This window comes from Cebidichthys violaceus, unplaced genomic scaffold (genome assembly GCF_023349555.1).
Source record: "Cebidichthys violaceus isolate CVI_PGR_0920_01 unplaced genomic scaffold, fCebVio1.0.p SCAF_19, whole genome shotgun sequence".
Classification (NCBI taxonomy): domain Eukaryota; kingdom Metazoa; phylum Chordata; class Actinopteri; order Perciformes; family Stichaeidae; genus Cebidichthys; species Cebidichthys violaceus.
The window spans coordinates 7078018-7097961 of NW_027176361.1; the positions used below are offsets into that span (position 1 = coordinate 7078018).

The following is a 19944-nucleotide window of genomic DNA, read 5'->3' on the forward strand; positions in this document are numbered from 1 at the left end:
AAAGCTTCATGGGACGGTACAGCAAGCAACAAATGGCCCGGAGCCAAGTATTTCATGCTTGGAATAGAGAGCAAAGAGCACAAACACACAGTGCAATTTGTGAAATAGTGGTATCGGGTTGTGTTTATTTTGTAACAGGCTTTATGTGAATCCATATCTGAAATAGTTTGAGGCAGAAATTGATTAACGGTATTGCATTATGACCATAATAGGTGTCTGAATGGAAGCAATACAGTGTAACCATCACAGATACACTATACAGTATGTCAGGATGCTCAGTGAGTCAGTTGAGGCCCGACACAATGGCGTGTGATAAATCTTATTCATGTTCATGCGATTGCTTGGTGAGAATCACATTAGGACATTATGTACTCTCTGTGGAAACACTAACCGAGCTTTAATCTTTGGAGTCTATAGCAAAAGCCCAAACCAAACGCAAGCCACAAACCCATTACATACCACAAGCAATTCTCCCAGTCCCAGTAAACCTACCATCAACAAGAATAATATTTTATTGTCGTCATTATTAGGACTAATCCACATTCCTCAATTCAAATTTCACACCCAGCTATGACTGGAATGGGCCAATTCATTTCAGGTGCCCAAAAGAAAAAAAGTCAGCTTCTCATCTCCCATAGTTAGTGGTGAAATGCGAATGCACTAATTAAAATCCACCTGGTAAATAAGTCTATTAATCTAACTTATTAGAGCTTACACAACATGCTGAGTTATAGCACTAACCTTTAAAGCCTCTTGTCTAATGCATCAATAATTGGATTTTGTGACACTGGAATTATTTGCTGACCTGGAAACACTGCAAATGTAGTCATTTGTTTGACTGAAAATCAATCAAAACCAGCAAAAAAAGTGCACAATCACTGCATGCTAAATACATACATCCACGGCAGAAAATTAAACCAAGAGAATGACAAATCCACAAGCCCAAAACAATTGGGGGTCACTGTTTCTCTCTCCCTTTTTGCATCCTCACAAATCTCTTTTCTCAAGACACAGTAATAAACCATGTCCTATATTCTGAAAGCTCAACAGTTACAGCTTTCTCCAGATATCCTGTTACTTTACAAATCACTGAATTCGCTCCACTTTTTTGCACTAAACATGTCTATTCACACTCGTTCTAAGCAACATACTCGTTGCCTTCACTTCCAGGCCCCCTTCAGTGTACTTACCAAACTACAAAGTTGTCAGTTGAATATTCGAGAAATTATTTTTCAGTCTCCATATGTTGTGAGAGTAATCATCCCTTTTCACATTTCATTATGGCATTCATTAGATTCAATCTAAAATCGTATATACTAGATATTTAACAGCAAAAAGCATAAAGAATTAAAAGAAACAATAGTATCCGAACCACAAGAATTCTAGCAATCTTTCCAGCTCACTCTCCTCACTTACCATAGTATTGCTTGTTATAATATATATGAGTTAAAAAAGGAAATGTACTTAAATGTTTTATGGAATCAATGAAACTTGGGAGTGTCTTCTTCTATTGAAAGGTCACACAGGTATTCTATCGCCTCCAACTCCAAGTGTTGCTGGTGTACACAGACTTGTAAGTTGGTTTTCCCAAGGGCCTCTTAAACTCTGAGGAGGACACTGGGGGCCCCATGTTTGCCCGTGTAACTGACCTCTGAGGCTGCCACTGTCTGGGCAGAGACCTGTAATCAGCATGATGGTCAGGGGCGGAGACAGTGCTTCTTGTTAGAGACCCAAATGATGGCAGCGGAGCTCGACTCTCACTGCCGCTTCGACTCTGGCTCCAAGTCTGGCCGCCTGTATTCTGCTGGGCTTCGTAAGACACCCTGGCCTTCCACTCTGCTGGCGGGTGAGGCAACATTTTGCGCTGGGCTGCCAAGCGGACATTTGTGGCTAGGCTTTGCTGGAGGTTCTGGAAAGCAAAGGCTTCATCCACCAGGCCCAGGGGATGGCGGGAGGCGGCCTCCCAGGGCATAAGTGGTTTGCGGCCTTTCTGTAGCCAGGATGCCTGTCTTGCTGGGGGGGTTGTGGAGGCCCGAGCAGGAGGCTTGGGAGAAGAAGAAGCCGAAGCTGTGTTCTGGCCCGTGGATGGTACTCTGGCTGGTGGGGAAAGGGAGCTCCTGCCAAGTAACTGTAAAGAAAGATCCAGACATGTTTATTTTAGTAAGAATTCATGCAGCTTGGAAAACAAAGGAAAATAGAGTAGCTCTTTGACAACACATGTCTTTTAGATGCTGTAATACTCTAATTTTGGATTTAATGTTTCATTTTATTCTGTTTTATTCTTAGTATAACTTTGTAAAACAATGTAAAGATCTGAAATAGCCAGCAAAATGAATGAACTGTTACAAACTCTAGTAAACGTATTATTTTTAACTTATTGTGGACTTAACTATCCATTCCACAGTAAGCCTCCTCAACCCAGTGCTTTAGCATTTGTCCAAACATAGTGGAATGCCCTCTTGTTTCTCAGAACAACTGGATTATGGGAGTACATGGGCTTTCCAGAATAAGCTGCATTCATCTAGTTTTTATTGGATCTACTCTGCTGTACAGCAACACTTGAACACTTGAAAGTATGAAAATTAGATTTGGAAATTTGGATTTGGACATGGTGCAACTTACTAAACTAATACTAAAATATCCCTTAGAATGCCTAGACAGCAAAGGGTTATGCGGAGTGACAAAGCACCTCTGTACCCTTTATGGTCTCTGACAATACATTCTTTTGGAAATGGCAGACATGCAGAAAAGGCAGTGCTGCCATCATCTGGCGGAAGATGTGTAAGATCTGCAGAGAGCAAGAGATTGCAAAAAAATTAAAGAACAGAGCAGACGAGAGTGCTGTCATGAAGAAAGAGAATTGTAGCTGAATGAGTAAAGGGGGAATAAATTATCTGCTGACTCAGGTATCTGGTAGGCCTAAAATGCCTCTGGCAGTGTTATCCTGGATTAGAGCTGACACAAGAAGGGACGAGCAGATTAGATGATGATCTACGGATATGTTTTTGTTCTACTGAAGAAAATTAATGAAATAACCATACAGTATGCCTTAAATTGTCTATTTCTATCATGATGCAAATTTGAACATATCTCAGAAAGGACCGGTTTTATTTGGGGTCCCAAGTCTATTAAATAGAACATTTGAGAGTAGAAAATGTGTATACAATCTGTAAACTGTTATTTCTTTAAATACAAATTAGATAATAAGTATTAGATACTAAAGTTTAGTAGTATCAACATACATTTAACATGTAACTAAACCATTATTGTGTGTTCTCTGAAGCTAGAGTAATTATTTTGTCTCTATTTTATTTCAATTGTATTGCATAAATAGATTCATGTCTCACACAAACATTTAGATGTCTCTGTCAGGGTGCACTGAAAACAAGTACAGCTGACATAAAGACCAGAAAAGCTGGGGGTAAAGTAGGAATCAAATTCCTCCAGATATAGCTGCAAAAATCTGCCAACCAAGGACAGATATCAAAACTTCCACTTAACAAATAACTGTCCTTTCTAAAAATGCATGACTCAACTCAGCAGTGGCCCACTCACTTGTCCTCCAGAATTGTCCAATGAGGTCGCCTGTATTCCTTGAAGTCACCAGTCTAATAATATCCTTCATGAATGCATCATCAGTTAGTCATTCTGCAGGAATGTACTTTTCAAGCATTCACGTTAACTGCTATAAAAGTAGGTGATTTGGATAACGAGGTGTTTCTGGCTTATGTTAACAAGCTCTTTCAAGTTGATATTGAAAACACATTTTTAACCACAACCTTTGCAAAAAGATAGTAGGTATAGGTATAGGAGTTAGTCTAACATAATGGTACTTGAGTATAAACCGACTGATTTATAGCTCTTTCTTTTTGAGAAAATAGGGAATAACTCAGTATTCATGATAAAAATGGAGAAGTTGTGAAATTCAGCAAGATGAAAAGAAAAAAGAATAGTAATTAACCCAAAGAGCATGCTAAAAGGACAAAAGAAAGGAAAGTCAAACAAGGATAAATACATTTTAATAATGGCAGTGCAGGAAATCATACAGAAAGGGCACTATGAAGAGAAACACACAAAGGAAAAGGAAAAAGAAAAGAACATAAAGAACAAAAGCAGCCCTGTACCAGCAATATATTTGTGAACATTACTGGGCTGGATATTCTTTTAATAATTCTTTTTTTTTAACATCATTTATCATCTATTTATATAATACAATAGCGGGAGAAGATGTATGGAAGAGTGAAGCCATATGAAGGGGAGTGTCCAATACTATATCTTTCTCTGTTATCAGGGAAAATACAATCAGGGCCTGAGTAGCTCTTACTGGCTTAAGTTGAAATTCAAGCCTACTATCCCTGGACCTCAGCACTCCCTCTTATAAGGCAGTTTAAATATAGTACCTAACATGACGCAACAGCTGGTAAAAGGCTTGAAATAAAACTAACCCACTTAAGTGGGTGCTATGGACAAGACACTGGGGAGAGCCACTGAAGAATAAATCCTTTACTCATTTGACTTTTGAAATTCAAGTCAGGGCTAGTTGCCACTTTTTGTAAGGAGTAGTGCAGTATTCTCCAGCCTTCACTTAAAACTCCAGAGTTGTTACATAATCTGTACTCTGACATCACTGACATTGAAAATGTTGCCTTCATGTTGGTATCATTAAACTGCAAAGACCGACCCTTCGCCATTAATTTTTATTGTTATGTTAATTATGTTATCCAACTTGATTGTATTTAAGTTGTTTTGTCTGTTTATTTGTTTGTTTGTTTATCAAATAATATTGGAAACAGTAAGCATTTTCTTCTTTTCAAAAATCTAATTCCTGTTGTCACTGTCTGATACCATTCACTTCTGATTTATTTTTTCTCTCATACCCTTCTTTCAATTCTTACTGAGCATATTGCCCTCCTACATTCTTATATCACCACGACTTTAGCTTTTCCCCCCCTACATAATAGTACATTCATTTGAATTAAGAATCCATATGCATAATTTCCGATAAACATGTTGAAATGTACATGCTTTATAAACATGTAAAGTTAATTTGGGCTCCTTCGTATCTCGTAAGATATGCTTACATCCCACTCTTATTGTTATGTTCTTATTTGTTTGTAATGCCATTTGTATTAGTTCTTAAAACTATGACCACCATCAAGCTCTGTCCTATGACAATGACAAGAGCAGGTGGATGTAAATATAGACCTTGCAAAAGCAAGTTTATATGCTCAAAATAGTCCACTTGCAAGTGGATTGCAGGAGCACCAACCCTTTGACTCTAGCATATCATGATTCTACCAGAATCACTCTTCATCAACTGCAGTAGGCTTCCAAACCTGAGCGGAGCTCTTTTTAGCTGTGAACTTGGGTTTAGGAGCAGCTCCAGTGCCACCTGCTACAGATTCAGGCCTTGCAGCTACAGGAAAACTAGGAGCAACATAGACACTGGGAGGCTGTGGCTGGTAAGGTACTGAGGGAGGTGTCAAGTAGGGAGGGCTATTGGCTGGTTGGTAAAGGGCCTGCGGTGCCTGTTGGTAGCTATGGTTTGGAGATTGAGGAGCTTGGGGATGATAAGCAGGTGGGGCAGGTTGCTGATATGTTTGTTGATTATATGCTTGCTGGTAAGGACTGCCAGGGGGGTGCTGATAAGTATTGGAGGGAGGATAAACATTAGCTGGGTTTTGCTGATAGTGAGCATCATGCGTCATGGGCTGCATTGGCATCCCATAGGCTTGCTGGGGGTATGGGGCATTTAATGGTCCAGCTGGCTGGGGGTATGGGGCATTTAATGGTCCAGCTGGCTGGGTGAGGGCCATTTGCTCATATCTAATTGGTTGGTTTTCAACAGGTGGATTAGGAGGTGAACAGTCTGGCTTAGGTTCAGGGGGCTTGGCAGCCTCTGCTGCTGGGCCAAAGATAAAGAGTGAGGAGTTTAGTTGATAGGGTTGATGCTTCATAACATCTATAACATTGAGTTTAGGTGTTGGCTTCTGTTTGTCTTTGCCTTTTTTATTGGCTTTGGCTAAAGGGCTACTTGGAGGGGGCTGCTTTGTTGCTGCTGGGGGGTAAGAAGGGGACAGAATAGGATTATATGCCCGTGAAGGAGGAGCACGTACGTTGGGTGTATATTTCCACTCATTCGGTAAGGAAGCAACTGGTGATGTCGACCGGCTAGTCTTGTTTGCTTGTACAGTCTCAGAGTCCACAACAAATTTCTCCATACGAGACAGCCTCTTGGCGAACATATCGGCTCCTTTCCCTCTGACGGTTGGCATCCCAAAAACTGAACCCTGGGATGATGGGTTTAAGACACTGGCCATTGGGTTGATAGGTGATGAAGCTCGTTGACCAATGGTTAAAGAGTGCATTCGCTGTGGCGGAGGCGGAGGGGTCCGATTGTGTGGGGCATTTTGTTGTGGATGCCAAGGTTTTGGAGACGGAGTGTTCCCCTTTGTTGAGGAAACATTCACAGGCGTTTGCTGTGGCTGTGGTGCCCAAGCATTAAAAGGTGCCTGAGGTTGTGTCGGAGGTGGAGGCCATGTATTTTTTGGTGGCTGTGGTGGAGGGGATTGTTGCCAGTTTGGTTGTGGTGTGGGCTGGGGTGGAACTGGTTGAGCCCAAGGTGGTTGATGTTGGGCCTGATTTTGCTCTGGGGCCCAAGAATTCATGGGGTGCTGACCATGTTCTGAAGGGGGCTGGGCCCATGATGAAGGGGACTGAGCCTGGGCAGGTACTGGCGTCCATGGATTCAAAATGGCTTGAGGCTGCGCTGGGGGTTGTGCTTGGGCTGCTTGGATCCAAGGTGGCTGAACTTGGGCTTGAGTTTGTGATGGAGGCCATGTATTAATTAAAGGCTGCTGTTGAGGCTGAGGTGAGACCCACGGTGGTTGGGGCTGACCTGGCGCTTGCGGTGGTTGGGGCTGACCTGGCTCTTGGGCCTGTGACCATGCTTGTTGTGGAGCCTGATGCTGTGGTGGCTGAACCCATGGCGGCTGTGGCTGGGATTCTGGCTGAACCTGTTGAGCCCAAGGAGGTTGTGCTTGGGATTTCTGCTGAGGTTGTTGCACCCATGGTGGTTGATGCTGAGAGTCTGTTTGTGATGGCTGTGCCCATGGGGTCTGGGGCTGCTGCTGCATTGGTTCTTGAGGTTGACCCCAGGTTGGTTGCATTTGCTGCAGATTTGGCTGCTCATGTGAGTGTGCCCAGGGTGGCTGAACCTGTGGATGAGACTGTGGTTGCTCTTGAGGCTGAGTCCAGCATGGCTGACCTTGGGTCTGGGCCTGTGCTTGCCCTTGAGGCTGAGTCCAGGATGGCTGAATTTGAGGCGTCCAAGTACTTGTGGGGGGTTGAGGCTGTGCTTGGGTCTGAGAAGGTTGTCGTGTCATCCAAGGTGGCTGTGGTGGGGACTGACTATGAGGTGGTTCCTGGGACTGCACTTGAGCTGGATGCCAAGAACTGGTAGATGGCTGATATTGTGCTTGGGTTGGTGCTGGAGCCCAGCTAGGAACAGGAGCAGGCTCAGGCTGCAGGGTAGAATTTATATGACTATTTTCCTCCTGAGCTGTCACTTGCAGAGGCTGTGGTTGAGATTCAGGCTCCAGGGGAGTCCATGTGTGCTGTTCCTCTGTGGTGGTGCTGGCAGGAGTCTCCTGGGGGGCTGGAGGGGTAGAGGGCTCAGGGGCAGGTGCTGGGGTTGGCTCTAGTTCTGGAGCAGGGGTAGTCTCTGTGGTGGGGGCTACAGCAGGTGTGGATACACTATTTTCAGCTTGTTGAGGCATGTCCTGATTGGTCACTTCTATCTGTGGCGACCAAGGAGGAGAGTTGGGGTTGATCACAGGCTTTGGAGCTACTGGTGGAGGTGCCTTTTGTTTAATTCGTTGAGACTGCAAGAAATTACAAGCCTCAGCCCCAAGGCTAAGGTAGTCTTCCTCAGGTCCTGACTCAAATCCCAACTTCTTATCCTTTCTGTTGAGGAGGTTTAGCAGTGCTGGGTTTGGCGATACTTTTGGCGCTTCCTTAAATGTGAACATAGGCTTGCCAGCATTTCTTCTCCTTGCGTCCGACAAAAGACCAGTCCGACTTGCAGGGGTAGAAATGCGCTCATCCCGGGAAGCTATCTGCTCTCCTTGGCCCACAAAATCTTGATTGGTCCCAATCATCGTGGGTGAATAAGAAGTAGCCGGCATGTTTTCTACTGAAAATGGCTTTGCAGTACGATTGCTGAAAGTACTCTGCATTTCACTGGTTTGATGTTGGACTGTGCCATTGATGTTTGTAGAATACTGCTGCATTTGCTGTTGCTCTTGATGATATTCTTGCTGCTGCTGCTGCTGCTGATACATTTGTTGTTGTTGATATTGCTGTTGTTCATACTGTTGCTGCTGATACTGTTGTTGATATTGTTGTTGTTGTTGTTGTTGGTAATTCTGTTGTTGCTCATAGTACTGCTGTTCCTGATATTGTTGGGACTGTTGTTGGTGTTGGCTTTGTTGGTGTATATTTACATCCATGTAAGCTTGGCCCTCTGTTGTGGATTGCATGTAGGAGTGCTCTTCTGTCTTCTTTTCAACCATCGACACTCCTTCCACGGGAATCCCCTGACGCCTAAGCTCGTCATGTTCAGCTGAAATCTCATCCATCCTTAGACGCCGTTGGGCAAACATTACGGCACCCTTGCCCTTGGTTTCAGGCAAACATTCCATCTCAGCTTGGTTGTTCAGGTTCCTTTCAATCTCAAGGAGACCCTTGTCCCAATTGATAGTTAGCACACCTTTGCTACTGCGGGCATTAGTGAGGAAATGCTTGTCTATTTCAGAACCGTTTGGAGCCACAAGGGTAAATTCAACAGCATGGGTTTCTTGTTTCTCGTCTTCGTTTTCCTCGTCGTCTTCGTCGCTGTACTCTGGTTCGTCTTCTCCTGTGCCGTAGCTCACAAGTGTGTATTTCTTGGCCCTCTGCCGATGTTTCTTGAACATCAACACCCCCTTGTTGTTGGGGTTGGGCGGAGCAGCCGTTAGAAGGAGAGCAATGCGTTTACATTTGGACTTGGCCTCTTTCAACTGCTTCTCAGACAGACTCTCGCTGCGCCGGAGCCCTGTGTAGAGAAGAGAGTTCAGTGTTTAGAATAAATGCTCCTACATTGGGGAATCCAAATAAGTGCGTCACCTGACATTATAGGTATACATAAAAAACAGTTACAATCAACACAAATCCTATTATCTGCTTGCTTTTTTATGTCTCCATTAGAAATTATTGTTTTTTTTACTTTCCAGCTTTTTGATAACAAGAACAACTTCAAGGCAGAACTTACACACTGTATCTGCATTAATCATGTAATTGAAGATGACTAAATTACTTTAAATTATCACTGTTGAAATATTTTTTTCGAAATAAGCCCATCCTGAATGTCAGTCAGTAAATTTCATCATGTAAACCCATTTTGGTTTATCACTCATCTGCAGAGTAAAAATAGACCTTGCACAAATAACAGGTTGACAGATGACAAATTAAGTTTCGAAACAAGTTAAGCAAGGCACCAGGAATTAACTTCAGCATATAACATTATGCTAATATCAACCTTCTGTAAAAAAAAAAAAAAATCTGCAATACGTTTTAAAAATACATTCAATGTTCACATGAAAAGCAGAAATAACTATAGACTAATAAACGATTTATACTGTATGCACTGTGGTTGAACTGATCCAAACACACAACAAATATGCTATGAGCTGAGCTATTAACTGATTCCATCACATTCTTAGTGTATTTTCACAATTTTCTCATTCAGTTGAATATAAAACATCAATCCATGAAGCAATAGTTAAATCCTCTGACGCGTGTCTAACATCCTCATTTGTCCAAAGACAATAACCATTAAATCAGTTCTTCTTCATAAAGAAGCCCGGAATAGGACCTGAGAAAGATTAAAGGAAAACCTCCATGCAATAAAATGACCAGGACCAGAGTATCATTACCAGTCCTTATCTGTAAGTTCACAAGCAGTCCACTAAACCCTTCTGTTCTTCTTAAATCTGTCACATTTGCCGACAGTTAGGCCAATACGATAACAGAAATCACACAACAAAGCCACTCTCAAACCATCCAACAATGCAAGGCTGAAATAAAATAATACATTTGCTTTCTTTTTCATATTCCTGCAAGACAAACCTGAAGGTGGAGGAGCCAGCGGGAGTGAGCAACGGACTCACTTTTTTAGCTCAGTTAAAGCACCCAGTTTGAAAGGATCAGGTAACGGGCTAGGGGAGCACATGCTGGTGTCTGTCAAAGGGCCACTTCTGCAGGCATCATCAGCGTGCTGGTGTTATATTTATGTCTTCTACACAGCTCAGAGGAGCGCCTCAGTATTATCACCAAGCCTCTTCAAATGGATACTTCAACAGTTTTATAGATTTTAGTAGCTTCTTACATGTGATCAATTAAACTTTTTTTCGTTTGATTCTTTAATTTTTTGTAAACTGTTGCTATTCTTTCTTGACTGTGCCTCGGTACTATCCCTTTGATTCTGTTGTAGTTCAGGTTTGACCCGGAAGTATGTGCTTCCATTTGAAGGAATGAGGACCCTCCTCCAACTGCAGTGGGAAACACACACTATTTTGAGGAGCACACACACTGGACATCAGGCTTTGGAATGCACACATGTTGTTGACAAATGCAATTTACTGTTGACCTATTAGCATGCAGATCCCCCTTAAGGAATAGGTCATTATTATGCACACTCAAAGAAAGAATGCACACCAGAGAGTATTATCCATGGAAATAGTACATAGGTACTTACTGGCGTGTCTTGCCCGATGCTTGTTGGGTTTGTCTTGATCCCCCTCAGAATCAGAGTCGTGCTCTTCAGCTGGTGTCGCCTCTTCTGAGGGAATTTCAAAAGAGACAGTGAAAGACCCAGGAACTCCCTCGCAGTGCCCTCCCCCTTCTTCTCCTTCACTTTGGGATCCAACACTTCCACTGACCCTGGGGCCACCCACACTCAGGAGGCCCCTCCCTGCTCCTGATGCTGCTGGCTGCTGCAAAATGACCTCCACCTGCCCCAGCATTGAAGGAGAGCTGAGCACCACTCCATGCTGGCCGAGTGGCTGTCTGACAGAACACGGTACATGGTGTGACACAGTGGTGGTGTGGATCATGTCAACAGTCTCTTTGTTTGAGAGCTCCCCGTCTATCCCATGAGCACTCCCAAGAGAGGTGCAGCCCACATCATCCAAGGTTTGCTCAGACAGGGACACCTGGAGCTCAACCACGTTCCCAGGGGAGAAGCACTGCCGTCCTTCTCCGTCATTTTCCTGAAAGTCATGGTCCCGGTCTCTCCCATTACCAGATGATGGAACATGTAGCTGGGTGTAAAGCAGCTGGGGTTCCTTGTGAAACTCTGTGTCGCTGCCCAACCCATAGTAGGCCTCATCCTGAGACTCAGAAATGTAGAGTTCCCTTGGGCTTTGGGACCTGTGCTTTGGGGTAAAGATGTGAAGGGTGGTGCTCTTTAAAGCCTCACCAGAGGAGTCTCTCCCACCACAGTATGTCTCTTCTGATTCAGATTCTTCTGGGGGGATGGTGCAGTATCTTTCAGAGGAAAGGGGAGAATGAGGAATGAGTAAGTGGAGCAACATTTCTTTGTTCAGTAACCATCGTTGATCAAAAGGTCACCTCTTATTATTATTATATAAGTTATTCAAACAAGGCATTGGCCTTTCGAACAACTGCATTTAAAGATAAGTGACTTTTCAGTTTAATACAAAGTCTCAATGATGATTTTTTTATCAATTTTTTTTCAATTTTTCCTTTTTATAAAAAGGTGTGATGTCCACACATTAACAATACCATTTGAATAAGAAATACATTAACACTGAGGATAGTTGAGGAAGTAAAGCTCGTCTCCCACTGGTGAAGTTGTCAAAGTAAACAAGTAGATTTAATCTTCATGCAGCAAGTTAAATGAAAGGGTCAGGTCACTGAGGAGGAAAGTAATCACGTTTCAGCATCGCTCGGTCTAATTTCCACTTTCAAGGGCAGCAAGGAATAGCATAACAGAATGTCATTACCTCTGACTGCAATTGTTAAATTTAAGTTGATTAGACCTCAGTGAGTACTCATTTTCTCTGACATATCATAATACATTTTGATAGCTACAAGTTGAGGTCATTCAGATTCTGTGGTCACGTAGTCGGAGAAGCGATCCTGCACTGTGCTTATAGTCCTGCTATATAAATGTCCCTCTGCAGTTTAAATGTGGGCACATTGAGGCATATGCAGCAATATTTGAGGACATGTCAGCCTGATAAACACACTGGCAATACCCACTGAGTAATGGCTGAGCAGCTGCATGTCATTCACACACACACACAGATCTGTAGCGCCTTGGCCAAGCCGGTTTGAAGGTCAGCACTACTGACCAGCATTAACTCGCTAATTCACACACAGACATGAACGCACATAATACACAGACAGTCGTTGGTTCACTAAGCAATGCAAAAGGGCACAGGTCATAAAACAACATGCCATCTAAATGGTAATACAGTGGTGCAATAATTAGTTTTGCACTGCTGTTGCGAATGCCAAGAACCTTCCAGTACTGCATGGCTTGCGATACACAGATACTAGATGTACAGAGTACCACTTCACTGTCATTAATCTCACATGTGGCCCTACCTTTTGACAAGAAGCTGCAGACAGTCGATCGACGTGTCGATGAGCGAAAAGGCTCGTAACAATGTGAGATCAGCGCATGGCTCTCCGTTGAGTGACACCACCTCATCACCTTCTCGCACTCCGGCAAGGAAGGCACGACCCCCTTCTTCTGCCTGTGGAAGACAAAATCTTAGTAAAGAGGCTAAAAAATACAGGTCAGTGTTCATCATCATGAGTAAACATCATCTTCACGAACAGCATCAGAGCGTCTACATCAGGTACAGTAACCTCAGCTCAACAAGTTAATGTCAAGCAACAATTTGCACGACTCACACTACAATGTACAACTTAAGTCACTGATATTGAAGACATAGGCAGGGCTAGAGACACCCACAAACACAAATGCACTTCCTTAGATAAAGATCTAGACCAGCTGGAAAGTGGGAATGCCTCAGGTGTGAGAATTGGCCTCTCACCCTCACAAACAGCCCGGGTTTGACAGTGCCAAGCTGTGTCATAGCAATAACAATACATCATCTTTGAAATGTTTGAAAAGTAGCTACTAAGGTCTTAAATCAGAAACTTCTCTCCAAGCCAGTGTCACAAATTCATTTTTTCCTGGAAAGCGATAGGACAACTGTTTTTTTAAGTGAACTGAGTCCACCTGCAAATAATAATAATAATGTTCATAAAACAGAAAGGTTTGGCCTTTTGCACAAATTAATTCAAAATATTTGGAAAATAAGTATGTGATCAACAAGTCACTGTCGAGGCAAGCAATAATTTGCATAATTCACACTGAAATGTACAATCACTGATATCGAAGACATAGGTAAGATGAACAATGATAATAAAGTGCCAGTTCTACCTTGTATGTTAACCATGCATCTGCATAAAATTGCTGCAGGCCAGTTTTGCACAGACACATTTAAAGGCACCTCTGTATACAGTTAAACTAATGACTGATGGATTCATTCCTTTGTAATTGGTTCCAGAGGCCTGTAAAATGGTTCATTAAAAAGAGGATTTAATAACAAAAAATACCCCATAAATGTACAGTGTTGTTGCTGTATGATACATCAGAGTCAATACAGGTTAACCTTTAACACTGAGCACAAGTAAACGGCCGTGCTATTCTACCCATTGATTATGCAAATGCCCCTTTGCTGCCACACATTTCAATATTTCATTACATTATCACTACAAATACAGTCTTCTAAGTTTCTTGTGTCAAAGTTGCTGTTACCCAGAAAACCTTCCTGGCAAGCAGCATCCACATAGATTGTGGAACTGCTATGCTCATTTCAAAACGTATCCATCTCCCTGCTTATTTCAACAACTCTACCCACAGAGAGTCTATGTGAATTTCTCATGCATTGCTTGTTTTGCATTTGTTATTGTCATAAAGTTAGACAAGGAAAAAAAACAACAACACGCCAAACAGTCGTTCTTCACTATTATCTCCTTTGACATGCGTCCAACTTTAGATACTTGCAGTAAAACAATCTTGTCACTAGATGGCAATGCATACACACACACACACACACACACACACACACACACACACACACACACACACACACACACACACACACACACACACACACACACATCCTTCACTGCTGGAGGAAGAGAATCTCTGTGTGAACATAACATAAACATGGGGAAAGACTGCGGTTCCTGCTTTTCTTTTCTTTTTACAGAACCGTAAGCAAATAAGTCTGAGGCAATGAAATGAGCCTACTTTCTATGCACACAAAGTATTTTATAAGTACATTTATAGAGCTGGTAACCTTCAGACTCCATGCCTGAGTTTTTAAGAGTTAACGGTGTGCAAGCAGGCCCTATAAGGCAGCCTGTGTGCCTGTGTGTTGGGACACCTCATTACAGGGAGGATGGTTTGTCTGCAGGGCCGTGCACAGCGGCCACTCGTGCGCCGAAAAAGGAGGGGAAACATTTGTCGTTGTCTCTCCTCGCGTCACAAAGATACACAGTCAGTCAGGCAATGTTCACAGGAGGCAAATACCTCCGAGTGTGTCGTTCTTGTTTGTCACATGCTGCTTGTAAATAGAAACACTGTCTATTGTCTTGCTGCAGGAATGGATAGCAAACAACTGCTGGAGGTGCCAGAAGAGGAGAACATAAATGATGTTGGCCAGATTTTTCAAATAAAGTGCTTCCCAAAAATGCCATTGCCCTGATCAGCAGAATTTACTGCTGACATCATGTTGGGCCACAATTAGACTACATTATATGCCCTTGTTATCCTGGGTTGCCCATTTTCAAATGATCTATTTAATAGGCTTCAACACAACAGAAAATCACAGGAAATACGGGACTGCATAATGTGTCCACAGAGCTCCCGGCGGTTCCCGGCCTTCACAGCTTTAAGCAATTATGTTTTTACATTTAAGGGAAATATTTTCCAGCTGCCTTACAGGTAGCAATAATTACATTTAGTGTCTTTAGTCTTTCGCGTATTCTTCTTTGGTCTTCGAGGAGAAACATGTCGAGGGCTAGAGAGTTCAGTTCATTTGCTTGAGTTTATTACATTTATATGTACAAAAAAGTTATTTTCATAAGTGATATGTAGAACAAAGAAATTGTGGCAGATGTAGTTACTAGCTGATTTTCACTTCCCCTGCCAACAATTTCCAACTTATTGCAAATAAATTGTATTGCATTATGCTGAATTATATTGTAGTACAGTGTTTATACAAGAGTTGCAGTTCCCTTTATTTATTCTTTACTTTCATTTGAGCTGAGGCGAATTTGCCCAGACGTTTCTTAATTTTGGTTTTGGGAAGTAAATGTATTTTGAAGCCTACATATATATGATGCAAACCACATTGATAACACTATCAATTATATACAAGTTATTATGATTTATTAATGAAACATAACAGGATCAAACTAAATTTGTACATGTCTATATTTTGCAACGGGTATTTCTGTCACTGTCCAGAGAAAAAAGTGTATACAAATTTGGCAATTTTTTTATTTTGTTGCACCTCCTTTATGGCTTCTGAAAATAAATAAACCACAAAACCCCTGTTGGGTTGACTGAAAAATGCTTTGTCACAAAGCTAAAATACAAGGCTGTTGGTGAGTCACATCGAAGTCCAGCTTGATCTCACTTTGGCTGGCACTAGAAAAGAGCATTCAGAGCAAGAAACACTGCAACTATATCCTCAAAATATTTAGCAGTTGGAGCACTGGTCTTAATTTGTTTTGATGATGTGAAATAGAAAAGTGGAAAAACTAGCACAGTCATCATCTGAGGTCAATGCTTTCTCCCGGGACCAGGGTGTAGATGTTTTGCTGAAAAACACAATGCCAAAAACTGCAGTAATGGAAGGAGCCGTGAAACACTTTGTTTATTCTGGGAAAACAGCACTGGCTGAATGAAGCAATGGCATTTTGCTGATTACTTAGCAGCTTAATAAGGTTCCTATGGTGAACTATTAGGACTGAAAAATCGTCAACAAGAGCCCATTTTGCTCCGTAAAGGGCAAGTTAACCCAGGCAGAGGAAGAGGACTTGTATTACTAGCTACATGTAGTATAATTAAATGCAATATGGATAACATTTGGATTAGTTCATATTAGTATAATCTCTGATAAGTTTCAGGCTTGCATTAAGATTTGCTTTGTCATTCAGTGCTCTGAAACTGATCTGATGCATGATGACATTCCACATACCAAGATGGCATACCTGAGTAATTAGGAGACCAAAATGTCTCCTGTTCTGGTTGGTAGGATTCAAGCAATTCATTTTTTTGGTATATCTGTACAAATAAGCCTATTCACGTTTGCTAATACATCCAAAACGAGACAAAAACTATTTCCAGTCAATCATAAATTGTTCCTGTTTTTCTCAGTTTTGATATTGTATTTGTTTGTCATCTATCACACAATCTTGTATTGTGTAGTTTCTGTAGCTTTAAAAATAAAGTGACCTCATCCACTTTGTACTCAGGCCAGGACTCCAAAGAAGAAGAAAAATACTGCCTCCCTTATATGGACAGAACCTTTACGGAGTGGATACCCCGTGCCCTTACACTGTGCTGCCTGTCAGTACACTGAACAATCACTTTCTCTCAAGAAACAAAACACAGTATCCACTGCATTCAACAGAAGCTTTAAAAAACACACATTTTATCGGACACAGGAGAGCCTCTGGCCTAAGAGTATTTGTCATGATCCTGGTATGTTTGCTTTTTTGACTTTTAACTAACAGACTAGGCTCTCTCTTGGTCCCTCTTCCCTCAAGAAGAGTTTGGAGGTTTCGAGTTATGCCTTCCAGATGAGGTGGACCGAAAAACCCAGATCCCTACACCAAGGCATAAGCATCCTATAGCTGCTTCACTTCATTAGGCCAACACTTAAATGCAGAGTATTCACAAGACTGGAGGCTACACTACTCTAAACACCTCATTTATGTCTCAAATTAGACAGTAAAGTTTCAAGAGAGAATCAACACTGAAACATTAGAAGTAGGGGGCATTCCTCCATATGGGGAAAAGGACGGAGACATTCACTGCTGGTTTTTTGTGTGGTCAAGACTTTGTGAAATATGTGCAGATACGAAAATGAACAAGCTTGGAAGGTTGCTGTGAATCTACTTGAATTAGTTTGTTTAAAAATGATGATTGGATGTTGAAGTTGTCTGCATGCTACATTTGTGATTGTCTTTATGTCCTTTTGTTTATCATACAACATGGGGAAACTATTTCAACAGAGACCTACAGTGCAGTATCAAACAATTTCCATTTATATTTTTTTCTGATATAAGTCACTCACTAAATGCAAGAAACAATTTAGCGATTGTATCCACTTGCTCAATTGAAGAGACTATTTATTGGCTACAAATGCAATCATAATATCTATATTCATACAAAAAAAGCTAAATAACAAGTCACAAATGAACGTCAGAACTGTGGCCTCGATTGTTTGAAACGTGTTAAGTGTCTGTCTTTGGAATGATCTATTGATGATTTCGGAGTGCACTCTTCTGGTGGCGCTTTGATGTCGCAGGAATGCAGCTTAACAAAAACATTTACATGTTCACCACATGGAGGACAAGTTGATAGGGATCTGTACAGCTTGAGCACTTGCAAACATGCACTGCTATACCATATATAGAGTCTCAGCAGCTCTTCAAAGTGAAAGGCACTTTTACCTCTCTCAGTGCACATCAATGTCACTGGAAAAGTACCTAAAGGTAATCTTGAAACATCTGTCTATATGTCTGCATTAATTAGACTCTATTTGACATCTTAATTAATCGGACATTTCTATTTGAACAAGGTGCAATAAAACTTCTGCATGTTACCTAATTTATTTGGAGTTTATTTATGCAAACGCACAAACGCAATACATTATAGATAGAATGAATATAGCATGGCAGATACTGTAGTCCAGAGGATATGCTGTTCTACAGTTTATGAAATGAATGAATGCACCCAGAAAGCTGGTAAAAATCAACAGTATGTCAAAAAGACTACTAGCAAAATCCTGGTGTGTGAATCAAGTCACCACAGCTGACTATGAACTGAATTGCATTTTATATTATTTATTGATATAAACAGTTGCACATTGCAAGACATAACACTTGTGACAGACGGGCAAAAGTATGAAGAATTGACACACACCTTCTGTGCAAATAATAACCTAATGCAACGAACAATTATCTGTCTATACGGAGATAAAATGTTGTGTCATGTCTGTCAATATGCCTGCATCAAAAGAAAAGTAGCTTCATCACAGGGCAGATGCAATTGTCTACTTATTTTACCTATAAGGTTTATTACCATACTATCAGGCTAAACAAATATTATGGAGCCAAAGCAGTTAGAGCATAAGCTACGATTTGCTTACCCTCCTCTCTATTTGAATGTTATTCTAAAGTGACATCAGGTTAGTTTTTGCTGACTTTTCTTGTTTGTTTGCATTGGTATTCCAGCAAAACAGCCACATTTCACTCTTCAGGTTGGTTACTCGTCCAAACAATGCCTTGGCTTTCTTGCTGAAGTCTTTGTGAGTGATAACAGATCACACTGCCCTCAGCTTCACACTCTCTCTTGGCCTTGACCATATAAGGGTCCCGAGGAATCTCGCACCAAAACACAGCCAACGCGCTCAAAAATGCAGCGACACGCACTGTTCCGAATAAATTCACTCCCATCAGGGTTGCATCAACTGCATTACTCAACAAAACTCGATAACAACAGATGCCATATAGGTATGGTACTTGTGATCCAAACTGGAGAATTTATGGGATTTATCCTATGAAATCTTCATTAGGCTATTTGTATTATTTTTGCAGTGAGAGCCCAGAATTATCAGATAGTAATACCAACAATTATGAATATGATAACTCAGTGTTAACAATAAATGTATCATCCAACAGATTGGCAGAGACATAAATAAAGATATAGATACCTGGGAGACTAAGAAAGGTCTGTAGGTGTCCCCGTCTCCCTCCCTCAGGGAGAACCCCCAGGGTGCACCACCGCGCAGCGTAACGCAGATGTAATCCCCGGTGCCCATGCTGCGAACAGCTCCTCAGCCAAACCTCCACAGCGCGTTCATCGAGCTGTCAGCCGGACCAGCAGTACTTTGCAAAAACCACCTCAACCACACCGCTGTATAATCCCCATCATCTGAGTCCAGCCCGCTCAAGAAACGTCACGGCGCAAGGACCCGCCTGCAGGCGTTGCATGCAACTGGTGGTTCGTCATAGAAAGCGTTTGAAGTTAACATACTCGAGCATTGGTATCCTAACAAACATGGAAGAACAGCTACATGATACTGTGAAAACATTACATTGCAACGTCTGCAGAAAACACCCATAAAAGGCATATTAATCCAAAGGATAAACCACATACAGTCTTTAATTACCTATTATACAAACATGATAATATTATTTTGTATTAATGCATAATTGTGAGATCGCATCTTATTTTCAGGCTATTGTAGAAGAAATGATTACACACCTTTTTCATCCTTGTTTGTTTATTTTCTCCATAATCTGCAATTTCTACAATAACATCACTTCAAAGTTCATCATCAAAGTCTGCAAAGAACATGCATAGATATAGAGTGTTGCCTGTCATTTAATTAAAAAAAATACACTATATGATTTGTCTGTAAATGTGGAGTGTACATTTTCACAGAAAACATGTCCTTCTGTTATCATCCATATGTTAAATCTAGTCACGCTAAAGTGTATTTTTTATCATATCAGAGTGAAAGCTGTTGCGCTCAGTGTTCAGATAATGATGAAGGATAT

At 41.6% G+C, this 19944-nt stretch overlaps 1 protein-coding gene across 2 annotated transcripts; it reads right to left on the reverse strand.

Annotated features, from left to right (window-relative positions):
- Window positions 1-96: 96 nt before the first annotated feature.
- LOC137874612 (synaptopodin-2) lies at window positions 97-19255 on the reverse strand. 2 transcript variants are annotated; one of them, XM_068713429.1, is made up of 5 exons: window positions 19095-19255; window positions 12673-12824; window positions 10796-11586; window positions 6117-9094; window positions 97-2128 (listed from the first exon to the last, which is right to left on the reverse strand). In XM_068713429.1, the coding sequence occupies exons 1-5, from the start codon at window positions 19200-19202 to the stop codon at window positions 1532-1534; spliced, it is 4626 nt and encodes a 1541-aa protein (XP_068569530.1). In that variant the 5' UTR covers window positions 19203-19255; the 3' UTR covers window positions 97-1531. The 2 variants fall into 2 exon arrangements, with proteins under 2 accessions (XP_068569530.1, XP_068569529.1); XM_068713428.1 differs by lacking the exon at window positions 97-2128 and having other exon boundaries at window positions 4003-9094.
- Between the last annotated feature and the right edge of the window lie 689 nt (window positions 19256-19944).